The following is a 24,879-nucleotide window of genomic DNA, read 5'->3' as shown; positions in this document are numbered from 1 at the left end:
CAACTCATGAAGATTTATTTAATCCTCCTGAAGCTGACTTTATCAAGAGTCACTCTGAACTAAATGTTGTATTAATTGTCACCTATTCTTCACTTACTGTACTGAACACAAATGCTAGTACGATTGCTGAGAAATAAATACTATTCTAGCCTTATGAAATCAATGGTAATCTTGTCCTGTGGTGTTGTTTATCATTTGAATTTTATATCTATTGAATTGTATATAATTTGAATTCTAAAAAATCTATAATAAAACCTTTAAAAAAATCTTTTTAGATACAGGTAAGACTGCATCTGTGTTATATATGTTATCTATATCCCCAATTTAATAATAATAATCCACTGATAGCTTCTGTGGTAGAAACATCCTGAATCTCAATCACCTACAGTTTTCAGTCATGAGGTGAGTTTTTTTTTATGTCAACCTTCTAGGAATTTTAGGTCTGTGTGTTTGTGAATCACTGAATCTAAAATAAAAGAATTTGCATTTCACCCAATCTTCGTGCACACACTTATCTTCACAGCAGGTGCATGACTGTGCTAAATGTCTATACACAGTGTTGCTTTATCTGTATATATTTGTCAAGGCCAATAACCTCTCCAGACTGGAGGACTTTCAGCAAAGTAGCACAGTCTCCGAGTGCTTTTTCCCTTCGTATTGTCTGCCAAGATTGAATTCAGTCGGCCCCATTCTTCCGGCAGATTGACAATGTTTGTCCCATCAACTATATTAATTCAGTTGTGGCAGATAAAAGATCAGGTAGACAACAATTTGGCAGAGAATGGCCTCCGAGAGGAGAAGAATGCAGAGAAAAAAAGAAGAGCTGAGCTCGTAAGAGAAGAACCGTTGGTTTGATGAAAGGACTCGGGAATGGGACAGAGCATAAAAATGGGAATTTTAAAATGGCATCATCTTGAATTACAGCAGAGGATTGGATACAAAGAGGACGCTTTAAAGCCTGTCTGTAGAGCTTATGGAATTTGACTGCGGTTGATTGTGTTGGGTTTGAGCACAAAGACTTGTGAAGGAGGTTTCAGGGGATCATTCACACAGGCAGATCAATTCTGACTTACAACAACGTAACAAAGGGAAACAGAAGATATTATTTGATAAGAATCTCCAAATGTTATTTAGGGACCTGAACTTCTTAAACAATGTTCCCTCCAAGTAACATTCGCCTTCAGGTTTATTTCAGGGATGGAAAAATAATTAGAAAGGTAATTAAATGTAATTAATTAAAATACAGTAACAGATTAACATTGCTGTTATTTAGCCTAACTATGCAGATAAAGCGTGACTTCTACATCTGCACTAACATGAGCCTAAACGAGGCTGTCATGCATAAAGGTCAGCGTCACCATTTCGTTCTGTTCTTTCAGACGTACAATAATATGACGCAAGTTTCTATGAAACGCTTTTCAAGAACAAGACGCTGATGGAAAAAAAACAGCAGACTTAAGTAGAAAGAGGCTTCTGGACACCTGGCTAAAGAGCTGAGGCTGCAGTGTCCTGCTGCCTGTTTCCATATTACGCCTTTATTTTGTGTCTTCTGCCAGGATTTAACCCAGTATGATCTCTGTAAACCAACCAACGTCACTCTGAATCTGCCTGTGTTTGAATTATCATTCAATATGCATAAAAACACGCCACTAAACTGTCAACACGTATTTGGTTGAGTCATTGAAGAGTGAGAAAATAAAACTTGAAATCAAACCTCAACTGTATGCGGCACAGTTAACGTGCGTCTTTTTTATACAATGTTGATTTTTTTTGAGTGAATGGTTATTTGGACACAATTGCACTATTGATTAGAAGTAGGTGAAGGCACAGCTTTGCTGTGATTAATAACCACCCTCCCACTCTGCTATTAGTAAATGTTGTCAACCCACTGATGTCACTACTTTCATCAATGATGCTGCACATCATGGTTTCATGTCATGGTTTCCTGGATGGTTTTTCCATCCAGGAAATATCTGAACCCAAATCCTCGTAACCTCAGACTAAAGAATATCTATGAATATCACAATAAGATTAACTGATAAACACAATTATACACATTTAAATCCTCTAGGATCTAATCCTCACCAGGGTCACCTTGGGGAGCTGGAGTCAAAGCCTACAGTACAGTCATTGGACAAAAACAGGGTAGGTGGTAGGACTGCTGTCAAATTAGAGGCAGTGGACAAACACATAGTTCACCCTTAGGTCAATGCTGAATTTTATGTACAACTAGCCTATCCAATAAAGATCTAATAACACCACAAATCAATGTTTTTTTATTTCCTGCTAATCTCTATCTTACTAACCAGACTGAGTTACAAGACCACAAAACAACTCATGAAGATTTATTTAATCCTCCTGAAGCTGACTTTATCAAGAGTCACTCTGAACTAAATGTTGTATTAATTGTCACCTATTCTTCACTTACTGTACTGAACACAAATGCTAGTACGATTGCTGAGAAATAAATACTATTCTAGCCTTATGAAATCAATGGTAATCTTGTCCTGTGGTGTTGTTTATCATTTGAATTTTATATCTATTGAATTGTATATAATTTGAATTCTAAAAAATCTATAATAAAACCTTTAAAAAAATCTTTTTAGATACAGGTAAGACTGCATCTGTGTTATATATGTTATCTATATCCCCAATTTAATAATAATAATCCACTGATAGCTTCTGTGGTAGAAACATCCTGAATCTCAATCACCTACAGTTTTCAGTCATGAGGTGAGTTTTTTTTTATGTCAACCTTCTAGGAATTTTAGGTCTGTGTGTTTGTGAATCACTGAATCTAAAATAAAAGAATTTGCATTTCACCCAATCTTCGTGCACACACTTATCTTCACAGCAGGTGCATGACTGTGCTAAATGTCTATACACAGTGTTGCTTTATCTGTATATATAAACTAAGGCTGTGTCTGTACTGAGGTTAATTAAGTGTGGATATAATCATGTCTGATCATGTATCGATCCCCACTGTGGGACACCATAGTGTCAAACAATGCTATTCCCTGGACTTGGATGATGCTGCAGCAGCAGCAGCAGAGCCCATTTATCGCGCCCGTGATTGTTGCCTGTGACTGCTGCCGAGCACCGATTTGGTTCAGTTTGGGACCGCATGGCTTATCTGGTCTGCCAGACAGCACTGATTCAGCTGACCCCCTCCCTTCCCCCCAGCTGTGCCTTCACTTGTTTGTGTTCTTTTTTTGTTAATAAAGTGGTCAGACAAGGTGCAGCCCTGTCTCATTACGAGTCCCCAAAACAATCCCACATCAATAAACAAATATTCAAATAATTCACATGTTCTCTGAGACAGGAGAGTTAAACAGAGGAACCTGCGTGAATCTCACTATCATTCTTCGCTGTTCGGCTCCATTTTTTTAGGCCGGGAGTAGCAGTCCCTGTATTATTCTTTGGCACAATGAGCCAAATAAGCTCATGGACAAAACAGGGAGAAAAACAAGATGTGGAATGGGACTTTGGTGGATAGAACTAACTCCTATGTCCCACACATAAGACTCTAAAAGCAAGGTGAGAAAATAGGACAGAGGCTGAGACTGACAGAAGGGGCAGGGTCGGACAGACAGAGGTAAAAAGGACAGAAAAATAGGGGAGTGAGAGAAGGGGGGAGTGGAGTGAGCGACTGAAAGCCCGGTAAGTGCATCACGCTCTGATAACGGTAAAAGAATACGTCCGGGGACCTCTACATTATCTTTGTGTGCGGCGTGTGTTCATTGGGTGTTCTGATAGGACACAGCACTGTACCCTGCGGACCTGGCTGCACCATTGTGATGGTATTACTTCCACGGCCAAGACTCTGGAGAAGAGGCTCATTTTTTTTCTTTTTTTTTTATTGCTGCCCAGTCTTTTGTGTGCCGGGCAGAATGAAAGTGGGACTGAAGATACAGGGGTGAAAAAGAGAAAAAAAAAAAAAAACTGCAGCAAAGAGACATTGGCCGTGTAACTGGGCATGCTGCATTTCAGATTCTAATAATTGCGCTAAAGACTTTTAATGACCCATAAGTATGTGGTACGGGACTTTTTAATGAGATTACAAGGGCAGCAATGTAGGCCCCGCTGAGGCAATTATTCTTTTACTCTCAGTGTGATTGCCCCCACCCAATATAATCTCCTCCTCCTCCTCTGTCTTCCTCACTCTCTAGGCATCAGTTTTATCTTTGGTGTTGCCACTACTGTAATCATTGTTGATCTGTGAGTGGCCTATGAGGTCTGCCATTATGGTTGTGTTAGAGGCATATATGGATACTAATCAAGCTACAGGCAAGCTGAGAGAATAATGGCCCTGTGAGCTTGGCTGAGGGGAGGAAGTGTACAGTGATTGAGATAAGATGTAATTAGTCTGCACTGAGCGTAATAAGGTGGACTTGGCATTGTCCCTGTCACATGATGAGTGGGGGAGAATTGCCCTTAGCAGTAAGAAGTCAGCAGTTACGCTGAGAAATGTTCCATTTATGTTGGACCTCCTGTCCTAGTACTGGTAGAAATATTTTAAATACAATGCACACAAAGAGCCAATTATAAGTCAACACATGTGTTTAACATATTAAATACAGCATGTAAATACAAATCTGAGTGATTCATATAATTTGCCTACTGGAGGCTGGGTGTTCTCTGAATATTGAGACGTCATCAGCGAAGCAGTGGAGTGCACTGAGCATCTTGTCATGTCCACAGAATGTCAAAACCCATTAGTATCGCTACTCCACCTCCGCCAACACCAACCACCTGAGGCAAACAACGAGGATTGGGCGACTGTCATAACATTCATCTTTTTATTAACGACTCGATTGTGCCTTGCTGAAAAGGTCAAATGGTCAAAAGACACCTTGATATCTTCGTAGCTTTTGTCAAAACCTTAAAGCTGTTAAAAAGAAAGAGTGGATCATTAGAAAAACGAAACAAAAACACACCAGCTGTGGCATTTGAACTTCTCTGGGGAGGTGTCACACCTCCAACATATGAACAGTCTACAGGAACTCATCAGTCAGTACATTTACATGAGAGATTATTCTGTCCTACAGGGAGTTTTGTCTGACGTCCAATTTCTCAAAGTCAGGGCTGCACACAAATATTTTTGGGAGTCAAATGATTTCACTATTTATAGGAGATCATGTGAGTAGAGCAGAGCGGGCAGATTTTAGACAAAACTAAGGCCTTTCATTATAATGGAGCGGTTCTTGCCTTTGTCCTGCTCCAGTTTCCACTCTTAGCAAACGCTCAGCAGAATGGCCAGCCTCAACTTTGAGGAAGGGAGGTGAAGGGCTCTGTGTACAGATCCTGGTATATGTTATAATCTAAATAAAGAATTTCATTTAATTTCTGTGCTTGAATGCTTTCGGACAAATGCCCAAATTAACAGAACAAATTTACCACAATTGGACTTTAACGTCATGTTCATGTAAATGTACTGAAGTGTTGCCGAGTTGTTTTTCATCTCTCATAATGATTTCTAAACATGTAACAAGTCATTTAATACAAATTTCCCTGCACTGTCACATATATTAACTCCATCAATCTACTGCATTGGAAAACACATAAACACTGATCTGACACAATTTCTTGTTGTACACTGACATAAATGTGCACAAGGCAGGAGCTGCAGTTTAATTGAAAATATTTGTTATTTTAAATGAAACTTATTCCTATAAAGCTCAGGTTGTTCGACAGAATTACTGTAATTAACCCTAAGTGATAAACATTCGAGATGACAAAATGACTCGACAACACTGGTGTTGTTCCAAAACAGCTGCTGGAAACAAGAACATAAAAAGCAATTAAAGCTCATGCCAAGTCAACATAAAACATCCTGAAGGCCAGCAGCTTTAATAGTTGGCTCCATACTTGATCCTGACCATTTTTATCACCCTGAAGCAGCAGTAGTTGTAATTAAAAGGCAGGGTGGGTGACTCACCTGTGGGGTAGCGCTCAATGACTGGCAGGTCATCCACCTGCAGAGTGGCATTACCCCCACTCCGCGTAAACTTCACTATATGGTACTTCCCATCATTTACAAACTTTGCCGTCTCCTCAATATTAATGTCATCAGTTCCCACATTAAACACAACAGCAATGTTTCCTTTGTCCTGCGAAGACAAAAGCACAGAAGAAAAACATCAGTGATGTTAAAAATCAGACTCACTTGGTCGATTTTCTTTGTTTGTATTTTCTTATTTCTACATTTTTTGAAGCTGAAAAAAAAAACTTAATGAAAGAAATCGTGGCTACAGCTCTTGTCCTGGAGCCCGTTTTAAACATGCTCTATTAGTAGCACAGGCCCTCGGGGAAACTTAGTGCAACTTGTATTGATGTTTATAATTAAATAATAATAATAAAAACAACAGTTGAAGATATATGGGCTGCTTTAGTCAGAAGAAAACAGCAACGTCTTAAAAATATGTAATAAAAACCAGGACATTCGGAAAATAAACGTATTTTTGAGCAAAAACGACACCTAATAGTTTGTCATATAACTACTGAACATTGACTACAAAGTTCTGTTCTCAATTCAAAACTATACCACACCACAGTCAGCCGCCTCTGTGATGTTTCTGAAAATAAAGTAAAAATGAGTGTCTAATTTACATGGAAATGGTGTTGATTAGTTCGTAAAATTAATCAGATAAAAAGTGTTTCGAGTACTAACACAGTAGCAGGAAAATGTTATAGCTACAATTTACCAAATCTATTAAGCATATTTTTATTAATGAAAACAGCTGTGACACAAGTACATTCTCCAGTTGTTATAGGAATTGCAATTAATCACAATCGATTATGATAACGAATAATCATGAATATTCGTGATGCATTTAGAACTACATTATGATTAATTGGATCCCCCAGTACGGAGAATTGTCTTCAACTTAGCTAAATTGCACCTGTGTTTTGCTTATTAAGTTTTGAACCATTCATTCCACCTATGACTTCATGCTACGACTCCTGTTCAGCCAACGCCTGGTTGTATTTTAAAGAGCCACTTCAAAGCCTGCTTAGTGGAGGCTCATTGAATCTGAGGCAAATGAAGCAATTTGTGCGAGACTGAATCTTCAAATTGCGGCGCGGTCTGTGGACATTTCATTACGACATAAATGGGAACATAAGGAGAGGCTCAAAGGAAGTTTAGATGGTTTTCTATCCGTTTAGATCCACATGTGATGCATATCTGCTCTAATAAGCTCCTTTCTACGGTACAAGATTGAAGTCCCTAAATCCTGCAGCCTAATCCTGCTAAAATGAGCACACGGGTAGGTGCTCTTCTGCTCGTTCTCCCTGTAACTCTCTCTCTCTCTCCCTCCCTCTCTCTCTCTCCGTCTGTCTCTCTCACTCTCTCTCTATTTAAGCTGCAGCGAGAGAAGCATCTGGTTGGGGGCTCAACCTACTGTGGCAGCAGAACACTCTGAATGTCATTATCCAGTCAGCACATCTCCTGGTACACTGCATCTCCATCTCCATCTCTCTTTAACTTTACCACATGCACAAAATGACTCTTCAAAGCTTCCTACAGTACTACATATCACACATAGATAGAAAGAGAGAACGAGAGAGGGAGCAGAGAGAGAGAGAGAGAGAGAGAGAGAGAGATAGAATGTTGTTCCCTTTTACTGCAGACTGCGTTAAGCTTTGGAGCCAGAAGCTAAAGTGCAATTAAAACCATTTGTAAAGTGTCACACCATGTTACCAAAACTGGGACAACTGTATGGCTTGTAATCTCATTTGAACACATTATAAAAAGTGATGTATTAAAGCGCAAACACAATTTACTGACAGCTGCGGGGCAGAAACACTAAAGGAACCAAAACAACAACAACAACAATTGAAGCAGACGGTGGAAGTGTCAGGTCTGCAGATATGAATGGTTGAAGGAGGATCACTACTGGGTTGTGCTGTAGTAAAAAAAAGTGTTTAAAACAGCAGTGGTACAGTTGAGAAAGATGGTACATGTGAAACTCTGTGTCAAGGACTGTCAGACAACAAGCACATCAACTCAGAACTTTTTAGTAACGGCAAGAGAGAGAGAGGGTGAGAGAGAGAGAGCGAGGAGAGAGATGAAAAAGAGGTTTAGTGGAGAGACCAACCTAATTAAAATCCTGCTTTTAATAGCCTCCTTCAATTGACTTTAATGCTCCCCACGGTCTCGTTAATAAATTTACTGCATTTAGTCACAAACTGCCAACTCAAATTTCCATAGCATAAGGAAACCTGCTCTTCAGAGAGATGAGGAGAAAGATGAAAGTGAATCACACACAAAGGACTCAAAACTGAAGTATCAGATTTAAGGAGAGTAAGATTTTAGATAAGAGCAGAAGCCTGAAGCGCTCGAATGCGATCTTTAGGTACGGAATGCTTCGACTCGGATTCTCTGAAGTAGATCAAAGTAATTTGGTTTTCCCATCTTCGTTTTACATAAAAATATGCATAGATAAAAATGCCACAACTAAAACCATTTTAAAATTCAATTTTAAAATTCAATAAATGAATGAGACAAAACTACGTTTATCAAACAGGCCTGCAGTCCAGATTTGTTGTTTAATACATCTTTTTTTTTATTAAAACAGTTTTTTTTTTACTTATTTCTTGTTAAAAATATTTAAACATGTGACCAACTGACTAATCAATTACTCAGAATGTTCCAGAAATAGAACTGCCACGTGATCGGGTTTACGCTGTTTTATAAATAATAACTTGGCGAATTTCAACATTTCTCATAAATTTCTTTTCTGCATTTCAGTAATGAGTTGAGTTGCTAATCCCAACATTTTAACAGGGAGCGCAGCTTACATGTATTTCACAGAGTGATTGATAGCTGCTTACCCAAAGCCAGCCTATTAGACCTAGCACAATTTTAGAGCAGCTCACTGGGTGAGAGCTGCTCCCAACAGGACTGCCCTCCCGGTGGCAGACTGTATGGAGCTCACGCAAACCACAGACGGCGAACTCAGTCCTGCCTGACACTCTGCAGGCTGCCTTGATTAATTGCTCATCAAGCTGCAAAAGAGTTTTAATTAACTGATGAAGTTGATCCACCATTCTCCTCTAATCGGCTCTCCTTTGTGCTCCTCATCACTGCAGCTGCAGCACAGCTCAGGGTGTCACTTTCTTTCCTTAAAACTTTCCATCTCCAGTGATTATACAGTACAGCCAGAGAGATGCAGTTTTTTTTCAACTTGCTAATCAGATACAAAACAGCCTCTGCAGAATGATGCTCTTTTTCCTGACATTTAAAAGCAGCGACACTGAAAATGGATGAGCCTTATTTTTATTTTTATCCAATTATCTTCCTAAAAATAGTGGGTAACTCTCTGCAACACACTTTATTTTAACTCGCCCAAGCAACTGTTTCTTTAATAATACATTTATTAATATATATCAAACTTTTGTTTGCATAATTGTTTGTGTAAAACAACAATTTATGTTGCTTATAATCCGCTCGAGGGTCAGGGCGACCGAGTGCAACACAGTGACAACAACAACAACTCCAAATGATCCACGCGTTCCCTGAAGCGAGCCCATCTCTGCCGCCCACGTAAGTACAACGAAGAATAAAAAGGAAGTGAGTGAGAATTGGCATTGGAGACTTTTTTTTTAAAAAACCTTTTTAAGCCTCTGTGTGTAGTTGTAGTTGGTCTCCGCTTGATCATGAGTCATTTATCCTGACAACCACTATGCACCCGTCACATTTCATCTCCCCAGTTTAATGCAACACATCAAATTTGAGTGCACATGCCTGAATGGAAGGTGGAGGAAGGTGTATGTATGAGGTGGGAGGGCACGGTGTCTGTGTGTTGTACTATCAATGTAGAAGCTCAGTGTAGCCGGAGCAACGCAGACTGTGCTGTTGTCCTTATCTTTTAATTACTCCCGACACTCTGAAGCTCTTATCTTTCATAAAGAACACTTGGTTAATGAATTTAAAACTGTAACAGAATATTCATGAAAGGAAAGAAAAGGGCGTTTCAACCTTACGACATTTGTTAAAACATGTTCTAAACTAATTGAACGGCCTTTAAATTTGGTACAGAAAAGTACTGGTACATGATAGGTGATTGTTAAATTCAGTTTAAAGTAGTGGTTCCCAAAGTGGGAATATATGAGAAATATATTTGGAAATTGCACTAATTTATCATTTTTAGTTTATATGTTCAGTGAGGGTTGCAGGTTTATAGGAATTACAGTTAGCTGTAAAGGTGTTGATGTGGGGGAGGGGCTTGTAAAAGGGTTTGCTACAACAGTTGGGGCCAGAGGGTGTTTGGGGACCACTGGTTTAAAACACATGAGATTCAAGACCAGTGATTATTTTTGCACAAAAATTAATTTCAGCACCACACTATTAAACTCTGAGCATCCTACATATAATACAGACCCTTGCATATAATACAGATATACTATACAGTACTAGTACTAGTACTAGTACTACTACTACTGTTAGTAGTAGTATATTCCACATATACAGTAGTATATACAGTACATGTATCAGAGTACATTATATTATATGAGACTGTTACTATTTTCTGCAGCTTCTCCGACCTGTACATTACATACACTGTACACAACGTTGATGAACATCTGAGTAATACTCTCACATCTTGGCACTGACATTCAAATTCCCATGGTAACACTGTCAGCAACTGCTGGTCTCAGCATATCGCTCTTTACACACACAGGTGGGCAATAAAGCCTGAAGCTGAGGGTGCAGGGCGTCAGCAGAGCAGGAGGAAAACTCATTTGCATGGGTGGGAAATATTTCACAATTTATTCATTTGTACAATTTTTAAAGCAATCTGTAAACTGTCGCCTAACATATGTGGTTATTTAAAGCAGTGATTCCCAAAGGATTTTTGCAGATCCCACTTGTGTGGAAGGGACTATTGTGAAGCCCACACAGAAACTGAACGTTGTGTAAAAACAGTGAAATTCCTACAAAATCTAATTTTCAAATCGATGGCATTCTATCACTGTAGGACAAATAAAGACTATACTGAGATTTAAAGGTATTGACTTGCTGCGTCACACCTGCAATAGCTGTTTGGTCCATGAGAGGAGCCTGCCCCCCACTTTGAGAACTACTGCTTAAAGATAATACATGTTATATAAAAATAAAAGGATGATGTTCATTTTAGTCTTTTATATAGTATTTTGTTTATTAAGAATTATAAAGAAGAATGATTCATTTAAATAGTTAGAAATTAGATTAGATTAAAACAGGGGAAACAAATCTGGATTACATGTTAATTCATTTAGGAAAAACAGAAATGTAAACAGCACATATTGCATGGACTTAAACAAAAAAAGATTTTTTACACAAGTTGTACAGGTGGTTTAGCCCCACGTTGTAAAAGAATGTACAACAAATATCACGACATAGTTTTCCTCACTCAGTTCAGAGCCTGAGAGAAACCTACTTTGGTTATGATTTGTCATCTGTATCCTCTGTGTCACCATCTGTGACATATTTGACTGAGAGGTCAACAAATACCTGAAATTTCTTTCCTATTCATTCAGAGCTATCACTTTGAGCCCAAGGTGATTCTACTGCCTGTCCACTGTGACAGCTGGCACTCACTCACATGACCAAGTCATCTCCCCCGCCCATGCTCCCCGAATCCCCTCCAGCACCCTCTGAGTAATCCTCATTATATTACACCCAGGCTAAATATGACAGATGTATGGAGAAACAGAGGTACTGTAACTACCTTCGTAAAAAACCAAAAACCAAAAGGAACATTTAAATAAAAACATATGGCGTGAAACATACGCTTCGACAGAACGTTAAATGTTCATGGTGACATCTGGATATTGTAACTTTGATGGGTTTATACATGAAGACAAACATTTTGTTCTGCCATATTATTCTTTCATTGGTTCAAAAGAACGAGGACAGACGATGTCAGGCATATCAAATGAGAACATGTTTTTTTTTACCCTGATTTTAAAAAGGCATCATTAGCATTTCTTGTATCTAAAAATAGAACCTGAGCATGAACAAAGTCCTCTGGTAGAACAAAGGCAGTTCAGTAAATACTAAATAAATATATACATACATACTGTATATATTAATACGGTTTTTACCAGGATGAATTTACTGTGATGGTTTCAGTTCAGGACTGTTTCAGGTTTATTTAAAAGAAATCTAAACAGACATTATTTTCTGATATTGTAAATATATTTACATATTTTTATATTATATTATATTATATTATATTATATTATATTATATTATATTATATTATATTATATTATATTATATTATATATTTAGATATATGGCTGTGTCTCAATCCTCCAGTTTTTAAAACATAATAAAGCATCAAAAATTCTTTCTCTGCTGCTTTTGTGCAAGATTGTACAAACATAAAAAGGATTAAACAAAAGTGAAAACTAATTATTTTGTAGGATGCTGAATAAAAAAAATAAAAAATAAAGGCTGAACTCCCAGAGACGGCAGAGGCACTAATCATGAAAACACAAAAGGCTCCAAAAAAATATCAATATTGGGCAAGGTTTACTAGGATAAACAGGATTAGAGATACAGGCCACGTAAAAATACTCCTACCTCAATATCTTCACAAGGGGGAAAATAAAAACCAAACACCACAGAGCAAATATATATGACCAATATCTAGGTAACAGCTCAGTTTTTCTTTTAAAAATCACACTGCTCTTTTTCCTGATGCTTCCACAGGTCTGGGAAACTGCCAGCCTTTAAAAATTACCACCATCAATCAAGAGTTTTTAAAGGATGCAATAAGCAATTTCATGGATGACTTTTTTCAACTTCTCAAACATTATTTTCCTTCAGCCCCATGTGTTATTCTTCCTTTTTCTCCTCTTTTTACCTCCGTGTTTCTGTTTGTTTCTATTTGATTCCGGTGCCAGTCTCTCTGCGGCCTCTCATTAATTCATGTTTGTTGACTTCTGAGTCCTACAGCGGTAACATAGCTCAGACCTATTTTCCCCTTTCCTAGCTGAGGCAAGTTCATCTGAGAAAGGCGAAGCATTAAAGGATATAGAACAAGAAGTGCAACACCTGAGAGCAAACAACCTTGTCCTAGATTTTTCAAAACAGCGCAGGCTGTTTGCCATGATCACAATATTTTCATGTGTAATTCCAAAGTCATTCCTGGCTGCTCCTGGGCTCTTTTCTCATTTCGAACAATGATGGAGAGGTTTAGTGTGTGTGGATGGAATATAACAGGGGAAAGATGGAAAAAAAATATCTCTTGCTGTGTGATACAAACATGTGTGCATGATTCAGCGCACATGTTTGTGTGCGCTGAATCTACCTTACAGCAAACAGGCAAGATGGTAATCACTCAAAAGCCGAGCCAATAAATGCATGTGATATTGAAAAAAAAGTGAAAGAAGTTGAAATAGTGATGAAACACAGTAAAATAAACTTTTCTTTTACTAGAAAGTGATTTCAGATAGTTCTGTCAAAAAGAGTCACGACTCACACTTGAGTGAAATAGATCACTGGTTTCATCCTCTGTGAGTGAGACTCAGTGACATGGTGTTGACTACAGTACAGTACAGTACAGTACAGTACAGTACAGTACAGTACAGTCCTTTAATAGATGTTGATGGGACTGGACTTTATATATACAGTAGGTACTGTAAACCTGAGGTCCTGGCCAGCGTACAGTCTACATTTGTCACCAATACATTGTGCTTTAAAGTGTCAGAACCGAGGGTAAAAACACAAAATATATATATTTTTTTATGAAAAGCTTTTTCACTAAAGGACCCCAGAGCTACAGTAGGTTGAAGGTCCAGGTCAAGGTCAGGATCTGTTATCATGAGCCAATACATATGTAATAATTAGCACTAATTTACCGCAATCTCCATGATGAACGTCAACAACCAGATACTGATGATATCACTTTTTTTTTAAATCGTAGAAAGCAACACAGAAATTTGGGAGTTTTTTTCCATCGTTCTCACTTGTCACTTTTTAGTGAGTGCAGTGAGAAACACCTGCTCAGTAATGAGTAGAGCAGAAAAAAAAAATCAGCCAATGGACAAACTGACAGTGTTGCTGACAGCTGCTGTGGAAGGTGAGGATGTGTAAATGGCAAGTGACAGATATTTGGACGTTGATGTCCCCGTGGAGCTGACCAAACACTTTTGAGTTTAGTGTGTTTAGACGCCACTTTCTGTCTCCATCTTAATTCAGAAACTACAACATGCAGAAAAAAAAAACATTAGGGTTTTGCACCAAATTGTTGCAGAATGAACTACCATCTTTTTAAATTGCTGCTCCTCTGTGCTTGTGACTGCCTTGAATTCTGTGCTACGATGATAAATTGATGCTGTGTACAGTACAGTGTGAGCGCCTGGTGGAAAAAATAAATAAAAAAACAAAACCCAACCCTCTTCCCTGGAGATCTGGCCGTTAATGCCACAGCCTCATTCATCTTCGGAGTCAACGCTGGTCATTTGATATTCAGCAGTTGATCATGATCAGAGGAAATGGGCTGTGTTACGCCAGTCTTTTGAATGGTTAACTCGAAGAGCTATTGACATATTCTAGTTGTTGTACTCGAAAGAGCAAATTACATTCACTCTAATAAGAGGGAATTTATTGAGGCAGGCTCCTGGGTGGCATCTGCAAAAAATTGATGGAAGAAAAGTGTCCGGTCCTCTGGGTATAGTTGTTTATTTTTGCACCTTCTAATGAGACGGTGTCTCCACCACTAGTGGCTTTTTTTTTATTATACACAGTGAATTATTTTTAATTTTCTAATTGATTTTCTGAGGCTCTGACCCAAATCTGTCCGTCTCAGATGAGGTAATCAAAGAGTTGCCGGAGCAATGCTCCACATTCAATTATTTTTTAATTATTTTATTTTTAACTTTACATATAACAACTGCATGCCTATTATCTGGGCCACAGTCACTTGTTTTCTGGGCTCCTAGTTGCTGCAGCTGAGAACTTTGTGCTGTCAAATGTCACCGTCAACTTTTTTTTGTTTGACCTGTGGGGAAAAGTTGTGAAACTGTGATTTGCTGATAGCAAACTTCATTTGGCCTACTTTCTTTGTGAGTGGCAGTGGCTCCACCAACATAGGTTTGACCGCCAGTTGGATCTGCTGACAACCGAAACTGCACGGTAGCGTTGACATGTTTATGTGCAGAGGATGACCAGATTGTCTAAAAGCTGGTGGTTTTAGCCGACACTGAGATCAAAGTGCAGTGGCATCATTATTGCGTCTAAACTCCACGGTTAGTTTCATGCATTATGTATTGCATCCAGTAAATCTATTACTTTTCTTTCCAACCCAGATGAGAGGAGAACTCATTTCATGTAGTTTTCTCCATTTCAATCATGAATATGTAAACTGCACTTATTTCTTTGGTAAAACATGTTCCGTAGGGGCCGGGGCTCTGTGATGAAGTCCTGTGTCAGGCCAAGTGAGCTGGAACTGATGCTGCACATAATTAATGGTCTGAAATAGACTGAGAGGTAGTGGTGGGATGGTGTGTTAATTGACTATGATACTTGGGCTGGTGCCTCTCCGCCCGAGGCTCTTACTCTTCTCCCCTCTCTGCTTCTCTCCGCTGCTTTGCTTCGATTTCTGCTGTCTTATTTCTGCCATTCCTCTCTCTGAGCCCTCCTTCCTCACAGCTGCTCATCCCTTTTCATTTCATTTTCAATGATTCTTATCCTTTCCTTGTCACTCTTTCTCACCCTAAGGGGATGGCACGACAAAAAAAGAGCCAGAGATGTGTGATGTACACATATATTCCCTGTTGCTGCCACCACTACACCAACAACATAGAGCTCTCAACACTCCACCAATGTAAATCAGAGTCATGTTTACCTTTGAGTTTTTCTATTTAGTTGTTGTAGTTATCCTCCATAATGAAAGGCTTAAATATGTGGATTGATACCATACTTATTGTACATATATTGCTACATATTCCATTAAAAAAAATGCCTAACGTTTTTTTCTGTTTCAAATTAAAGAGCTGTGAATAACTGCTGAAGATTTCCAGAGTACAATCATAAAATCCATTTTTTTAATTAAACGACCCCCAGGTTCTTCACTCTGTTTATTCTCAACACTGAGTGTCTTGATCAATTTTAAAAGAAGGACATATGTCATTTTCTACTCCTTCATCCATTGCTTATTATTAGGTGCAGGTACTGGCTGACTTTTTTAATTTGTTGGATAAACACATTCATTTCAATGATAACAACTTCAGCCACAGCAGTTCATGTTTCTTAAGAGAAAATCTGACACTGCCAAGAATCTTAACCAGGGGTTTTCTCTTATTTTTTCTTATTTAGTGCCTGGCTGACAGGAGATAAGTGCACATAAAAAATCATCATGTTTCTCAGTATTCACCGTATCCAAACCGCACCCAGCAATTATTTTTTTTTTACCATTTCTGAGTCACCGTATCCAAACCGCACCCAGCAATGATTTTTTTTACCATTTCTGACTATGATTAATCAAGATTAATGACAATTAATCAAAATATTTACATTGTGCATTATACATATACTGTATGTTAATATTTATGCATATATAAATACAAAAATGTAAAGATCATCTAAACATCTAAATGCACAAATGTATATGTATATACTGTACACGTGGACAAAGTAAAAAACTTTCAAAAAGCATTTTTCTGAAATATATAGTTTGCCTTTTTTATTGAGCTACTTGCAACTACTTGCAAAATATACATACCTGCTCTCTGTAACAATGACAGTGAGTCTAAGCCCCTAAAAAGGCAGTTTTACTGGGTATTTTCAGCACTCACAGTTTGTGCGATCACAGTAAAAGCCATGGTTTTATTTCTGTGGAAAACTTTAATATTGTAATATTTTTAAAGCAGCAGGTTTCCTCATGCTGCTGAGCCTGGAGGAACGAGGTCGGCAGCGCCCCTGTGTCTGGGCTGACCCTGTGGTTTAATGTCTTGTTATCAAGCAGACAGAAATCAAATGACATTATACTTCATCACAACAATGATCTCTCAAATTTCTGCAACAGCGATGCCCGGTTAAATTACACCGTGAGCTTCTCTGGAACATCACACAGTCAAGCTCTCAGTATTCACCTGAGAAACTGCCATTTTCTGCAAATGCTTTGTAACATTTTTTACTAAATCTGCTCAACTGACGGATAAAGACCTGAAAATAATTTTACTTCAGGAACATTCTGGATGGCAGACCTGAGGTTAGAGAACACACAGTGGGTTATTTTTCCTTAAAAACTGCTGATGTTTCTGAGAAAACTCAGTATAAATAAGTACCAATTTTCTAGAAAGCAACTCAGGTGAAAAAATTAACCGCTGCTATGAATTCTCACAAACACAGCTATTTTCTTTTTTCTGCTTTTTATTTTATACCAGCCACAGTTCCCAGAAATATTGTCATTCTGACACTGAGCAACTATTTTTGTCTGCCTGGAAACTGAAGAGGGTTTGTATATGACAATGTCAACATAGGGATAAACAATCAAACTACAATTTGGATTTAAAGATATCTGTAAACATGCTGAACTAATGCTTGATTAAATAACATTGGAGAAAAACAACTGCAGCAGGCAGTACAGACATCCTGCTGAGAACATTTTTAAAAAATAACAGCTTCTTCTCTGGCATTGAATAAATGAAGAAAATATATCGATAATAAAGCTTTTCTGGACAAGCACAGGTGTGCAGTGACTGCACCATCACATCACAATCACTACAGTATAGGGAACGTCTTCAGGCCTTAACTGCCACTGTAAAATATTCTGTTCTCTCCCCTCAAAGTTATACAATGGAGACCATTTCATTTTCCATTACCTTTCTCTGTCAGTGTTCTCTCCGGTTTCATTATCTGGAGAACTACATGTACCACCAGTGTATGTCTGCTCTGAGTGAATGTAAAGAAAATGCTCTTGAGTTTCAAGTCGGACGTGAAGAGCGATGTCAGGTGTTGGCAACAAGAAGCCTCTTCTATTGTCTCAGATGGCAGGCACTATGTATATGTGTGTTTGTGTGTTTGTGTGTGTGTGACAGGAGACTGCAGCAACATGTATTTTTTAATAATATTTGCTGTAACATCTTCTTCATTAACACTGCTGCCATGTTCAATTTTCCTTAAAACATTTTCAGGTATTTTAATGAGACACCACACTTCCCCTGTTGTCCAGCTCCTGGTTCCCTCATATGTGAAGTATTGGAGCTCTGGCAGTACTGGAGCTACAGACTCCTGTGCAGCTGTGGAAGGGCTGCAGATTAAAAATCCTTCCCTTGGGAGCGCTCATGCTCGGCTGTTCAGCACCGCTCGCCGGAGAGATTCACTACATACATTCTCTTTTATGGCTCTTTCCTTATTCATCATAACACAGCTTCAATTTTATTAACTTCTCCAGCCGAGCATACATCTCTGCCTATGCCATCATTCTTTTTTCTATCCTCCATTCTCCATCCATATGGCAGCCCCCTCCACTGCACTCCACTCCCCACGACAGTCATAAGGCCACATATACAGACTCCACTGTCATTCGTTCACATGTATACATACTGAACGCAGATTTAACGCCGGGGGTGGATGAATAAATGCACAATTTTCATTCCATCCAGGCAGGTCTTTATCTCCTGTTGGCCAAGCTGCTGTCCTGCTGCTGTGTATTGTTTCAAAAGCATGCAAAGCTAAACCCATACACAGAATATGATGGAGATAGAAAACAGGAAATAGACACTGGCTCAGACCTTATAATGGGAATACCATAAAGAACAGAACTCTACCCTGAAACAAGCTACAATCTAGTAAAATAAAAGCTGGTTTAGAGCAATTTTACTAGTTCATTTACAATGTCCCTAACTGTGTTGTTTTTTAAGAGGCTGTTAAACTCAATTTCACAGTGGGCCAAAATTAAAAACTGGGAAAAATCATGGGCCAAACTCAATATTTCTTGAAATATTGACTGGAAATGTGCATGTTTTCCCTTCTCTCTAAATATCTTAGGTTGATTTTTTCGATATGGAAACAAACTTTAGTTTTGCGTAACCATTAAATCTGGATGGTATGGTGATAATTTATTGCTCTGGATCAACCATTAATATGGATGAGAGGGTGAATGCCGTCTGTCCCTGCCCTCACCCCATGATACACCCCCTAACACTGAATACGAGTGAACCGTAGAAGATAAATATTTGAATGAATGTAGCATTCTGAACATGGAGATTCTATTTTCAGGTTTTCATTTACTCCTAATTTAATATTTCATAGCTATAAACCATGACTAAAAGCCTTAAGACATATATTGGAGGAAAAGCTTCAGTGGCCACAGTTTGCCCTGCTATGACGGCAGCAGTACAAAGGCAGGTATATAACCCTTAAACCAACAGGGAGGTAGTGTGGCTAAATTGGTTAAAATGCTGTGATGAGTTAAGCAGAGCTTACTCACTACAGCTGGGGGGAGAAAGGGAGAGAGTGGGATGCAGACACAGTTCCTACACTGCAATCTCACAGGAGGGAGGAGGGGGTAGCATGAGGGGCTGCGGCATAAAAAGCATTGAGGAGCTTTGCTCTTAATGTATCATGAAAAGATAAAATGTGACAGATACAAAGGGAGCAGAGAAAAAAGGGGCTCTGTTACTTAAATTTTAGAAGAAGGAAAGTGAAAAGTGTTTGCGTCTTAGGCAGCCAGTCTAAAAATACAACACCTCACCAGGCAGATGATTTTGCTACTGTGGTAAGACAAATGACAAAAAAGCCCAAATAAAACAATGTGATGCAATATGTGGTACTGCTGTAAGTGTTGAAAAATGTTAACCTACTTCGTTTTTATGCCCAACCCACACCTCTGCATGTGTTTCTGCTGTGATGACATCAATATTTCAATATTTCTTATGCAATTTTTATCTTCACTGGCAGAATTGTATTATGAACAAGTATTTCTAAAAAAGTTGGTACTTTTCTTAGTTGGTACTAAGAAAATAAAAAAAATAAAGTATTAGATAAAAACTATCTGTGGCCTAATAATGAAAACTAAGACTTCTGGTATATGTTGGAAATAAAATTATGATGCCCCAAAAACTTTGGTAAAAATATCGTTGCAGCTGCTTGTTTTCCACCTTATTAAGAATCCAGGACCTGTAAGAGACAGGACAATTGTTTTCACACTGTCTGACAAGGAACCCGCTGTTATAGAAGCTAACCAACAAACAAGGTATCAACCAGTTCTTCAAGCTGTTACTGGTCGACCTGAGAGTTAACAGAACTCACTGACTGTCATCTGAATGAATGAATGACCATCACATTATTCTAAAATAAAATATATTTTTTTTATAAATCAGAAACTAAAAATACAAACATTTGCTTTTTTATTAGCTAAAAGGGCGAGGAATGGGGTATAGAGTCTTAGAGGAGTGGTTTACTAAACTGCATCACTGTATATGAGCAGCCGCCCCAACCTGCTGAGTGGAATAATAAAGTGTTTGCCTCAACCAAAATGTCATTTTCCAGGTACATGACAGAAGCAAACACCTGACCAGAAATGTGCTAGGTGTTGCACCTGGTGTCTCATAGAGAATGAAAAACACTCACAGATAGATATTTGTATCTGCTGAAATGAAATTTAGGCACCAAGGTGCCAACCACACATCATGAGAAAATGGCTCTTTCCTCTTCTTCTCTCCCCATATGTTGTGGCTTCTGTTGACTCTTCTCTAAGATGATGGCAATTTACCATTCCAGAAGGAAGGACTACTTCTGACATTTGGTAAATGAACGCCAGACATTTTTTGTCCAGCTGTTACAGACTCAATATACATAAAACATAGAGTACCGTAGTGGTTTTCTGACTTATCACCACATCCTGCGATAAGCAGACCCACTTACAGCTGTTAGATCTAATGTGCTCTCTTACAGTGTATGCTCTTCCTGATTTAAGCACTGCCGGCCTCCCTCGTTCCTGCGCCGGTGTGTGTTTTCCCATTATAAGGCATACAGCCAAACTGTTCCAATATCCAACTGTATCCAACTGTATCAATTCCACAAATTGCTACTTCCATTGCTGCTCCCCTCTGGAATGACATACGCATTACCCACTGTTCAGCCAGGAATTGTTTCTCAACGCTAGTCAAAGCAGTGGGCTGTTTTGCCAGAAGCTATTAGGGGAATTATCTGTTTTCAGCGCGATAGCATTGGCTTCAAGGATGCCCGTCCAAATCACAAAGTACATATCAGAGATTTCCAATTTGCTACATTGTACCGACACAAGGGCTTGGCTTTTGAGTGAGGACGCGGCGCAATCACATTTAATTCAGTTACAGCTTAAGGAAATTAGACGTTTTTAAGCAGCAACATATTGAATGTTTGTAACGAAGCAAATATACTGTATATTTTCTTCAACACAATGCCGATTATTTGTACCCAAATGATAAAAATAAAACATGACATCATCAGCATCACAAGACAATTATTCAATCAGAGATAAATGGTAGACAATCACTGAGTTTATGAAGACAAGGAAGGGAGCTGAGGTTGAGGAGCTGGGATTGGAACTGAGTTCATCTCTGCCCCTGTATATGTACATGCAGAAAAATATTCTGTTGAGGGTTTTCGAGCATGGACAAAAGTGTGTTCAGTGTCCTGATGGAGGGGTCATGTAGCAAAAATAAGCACACAGAGGTCCATATGAATAATAACGAGGGGATGGTCATGCCGTGCCTCCAGCCTGCAGAGTCTAATAAAATGCTTCCATTAGCAGAGCCACCCAGGTGAAATGTGTCCATAAAGGTTACACATCCAAGCAGAGGGGAATCTCCGGAACATTGTTATGGGGCAAACAAATCCAAGCCCACTCTACCAGACATTAATCTATGTGATGGCTCAATACACTCTTTATGTCTGTGTGTGCATGTGGCTTTATACAGTATGTGTATGTGTGTGTGCCCCACACTCTGTGGGTCCTGCAGGCTGCCCTGCACATGCGTGTGCTCTAATTTCCATACTTGGCCATAGGACAGTTTTTGACATGATGTAATCACTTCATCATATAATGGAAATTTGATTTAATTTTCTCTTTTCAGCAGATGCACATTGATTGGCCATAACTTCAGCTGGGAGGATAAACGTGACAGTAAATGATTCCTTGCTGACTGCCCCCTTACCCAGCCCATAAACACTGATCTTATTTGTAGAGGCAGTAAAATTGTATAATTAAAAACAATAATTCACTACAGGTCGTTATCGTTGCTGCTAATTAAGCTACGTTGACAGAGCAAGGTATGTGTGTGTGTGTTTTTTTTTTTGGGGGGGGGTGAGGTGACAGTGACGGGGGATAGACTGCTTTGTAGTCATTACCCTGACAAGGTGGAAAGTATTATGCCAATTTTTGTTACTTGGGTTTTTGTCAATTCCTATCAGCTTTAAAAACATCTAAATAATTCCTCTAACTAGACCCATTATGACAAAAACGGGTTATGAAAAGACCACCACCTGACTGTTGAGTCTACTGTCTAGCTACCTGACAGATGTGTTCTTATGGCTGCTGATTCTAAGCTGACATTACTATAAGCTACATCATTCTGCTTTTATCCGATTCCTATGTCACTGCAGTGAAACAATCGACACAACTCTGCAGTAGTGTCAGCACGAAGTATCAAGAGCAAATGTAAAAAAAAAAAAAAGGACAAAAACAAGCATGTCGACACACTTCGTGAAGTCAGTCACATAATTCCCACATATTGGGTAACGGCAAGAATGCTGACCCGGCTGAGCTGTGGTCCTGGAGGTCAGAGGGCACTCACTGACATGCACTTCCATTAACGCAGGGCCTTAATGATATTTTCTTAAACAAGAGCAGCAGATCAGTGAAGTGCTGTTGACTAGTCACACTGTAGTCCTATGTTAGTACAGTATGTGTTACAGAGGGAAATGAAAGTAAATTTCCCTTCGTCTCTGTCGTAGATTTTTCACACTTTTAGCCTTTGATTTCATAAGACCAGTCTACCTTGAGTTTCCCCAAACATACAGTACTTTTCACCTTTTATAAAAAAATAAAATAAAAACTGACATAGCAAAAAGACACCACTATCTCACCATTTAATCCTTTCAGATTAAAAAAAATGGCTGAATTGTCAGAGTAACAGAACTTCTCACAGTGACTCATCAGCGGAGGTGGGATCGCAGAGTGAGTGCTTCCCCGTCTTGCAGCACTGAGGGAATATCACTTATTCCATGGCTTCAGGCAATGCATATGCAAATACAGTACATACTGCACATAAAAACCTTAGCTGGCTCATAGAGAAAATAAACAAACAGGAGGAATATATAGAGACTAAACAGAAATAAACAACAATTGTAAAGGTATGGTGAAAATGTTGATGTTTTGACTAATAAATTCAAACTCATAAAAAGCATAAAAAGTTAGGAAACTAAAAAACAGGACATCATAAATCTATTGAAATCTGTTATAAATAAATATTCCACCAACTGTGCAGGGAATGTCGTCATCTCGTGTGACGGCACAGCTGTTGTATGTGCGTTAGTGAGTGTGTTTGCATCCTGGTGTAGCTATAGTTGTAAAGACACCTTTAAAAAATGCTATTGTGGGGAAATTTTGCAACTGCCCATTGAATAATGTGGTATTTGAGATATAGTTTGGAGTTAGGATTAGAATCTAGCTGAGATTAGAGCTAAGGTAGGAGTTACAGTTTAATTAGGCATGGGGGTGGCTCGATGCAACTTTTTCCATGTTTGATACAGATACTGGTACTGCAACGAGTCTCTGCAGATAACGATATCGACTCGATACCTTCTTTTCTCCTCCAGAATACCACAGGCTGCTATTGCTGAACCAGCAGTGTTATTGTTTACATTTTGCTTTTGGGCTTAGGTATCAGATCGGACTGGCTTTAGTTGTTTTTTTTTTATGTTCGATCCCAAAGTTTGACCAGTACTGTACTGAGGAATCCCCAATTAGGCATATCAATGTTATACTGTAGTACAGCTTAGGATAAGGGGTTAGACAATGCATTATGTCTATGTGAAATGCTCTTAGAATAACACCTATGTGTGTTTGAAAATGCAGTGATGACATTGACTCCGTTGTGAGTACTGTCCTTCCAACAACCACAGCCCTACCTTAGGAGACATCCTCGGGGGTATTCTTACCTTCAGAGAACCTGCTATATCTGCTACAACTACTACTGTCCGCACGTGATCTTTTAAAGAGCACAAATGACTGTTACTGCTTCATTGCCAACATCTCCACCCAGTGGACATACAGACTGTCCCCGTCATTGACACTCAAACCGAAGAAGTTATTTGCAGTACCACATTGGCACAGAAGTGTTGCAATATTTTACTTAGTACTTTTTTCCATATCAGCAAATTATTTCACTGCGTGAGCTACCACCTGGATGACAAACACTCTCTCTATGAATGTATTAATCTATAAGTGCGGCATCAGTCAAAAAAAAAAAAAAAAAAATTTGCAGCATGACTGCAGCATCCCTGTGTGAATGAAAACTGGAGAACAATGATAAAGTGCAGTTTAGACTTTTGATTTTCCACAATCAAGACTAAGATTTGAGTTACTGCCTGTTCCTCTCAAGGCTGTATGGAGTGGTGCGATGAAAGGTCCCTTTAACTGACAAACATGAAGAGTGCCGTGAGCTGTCAGCTCGTGTGTTTGCCAGTGACAGCGTTGATCTTCATTCAATGCTCTTAAATTGGCTTTGGAACTGATTGGAAATGGCTCTTTTATTATTTACCTCCTATAACTCTGGCTCTCATCAAAGCCCGGACATCTTTTATCTCAAAGATGACGTTTCCATTAGGGTCTGCCAAACTCCTGCACTGCTCTATGAGTTGTGGTGCGGGGGGGGGGGGGGGGGGTCCTGTAAA

At 38.9% G+C, this 24,879-nt stretch overlaps 1 protein-coding gene across 19 annotated transcripts in view; it reads right to left on the bottom strand.

Annotated features, from left to right (window-relative positions):
- Positions 1-24,879, bottom strand: part of LOC103387282 (neurexin-1a) — a 285,061-nt gene that overhangs the window by 38,074 nt on the left and 222,108 nt on the right. For all 19 annotated transcript variants that reach the window (XM_025060588.1, XM_025060596.1, XM_025060592.1 and 16 more), the window contains one exon: positions 5,939-6,110. In XM_025060588.1, the coding sequence (XP_024916356.1) occupies positions 5,939-6,110 (172 nt within the window). The remainder of the gene's footprint in view (positions 1-5,938; positions 6,111-24,879) is intronic.

The sequence above is a fragment of the Cynoglossus semilaevis genome, chromosome 12 (assembly GCF_000523025.1).
Source record: "Cynoglossus semilaevis isolate Cse_v1.0 chromosome 12, Cse_v1.0, whole genome shotgun sequence".
In the NCBI taxonomy this organism is placed as follows: Eukaryota; Metazoa; Chordata; class Actinopteri; order Pleuronectiformes; family Cynoglossidae; genus Cynoglossus; species Cynoglossus semilaevis.
This window is presented reverse-complemented; position numbering and strand designations above follow the sequence as displayed.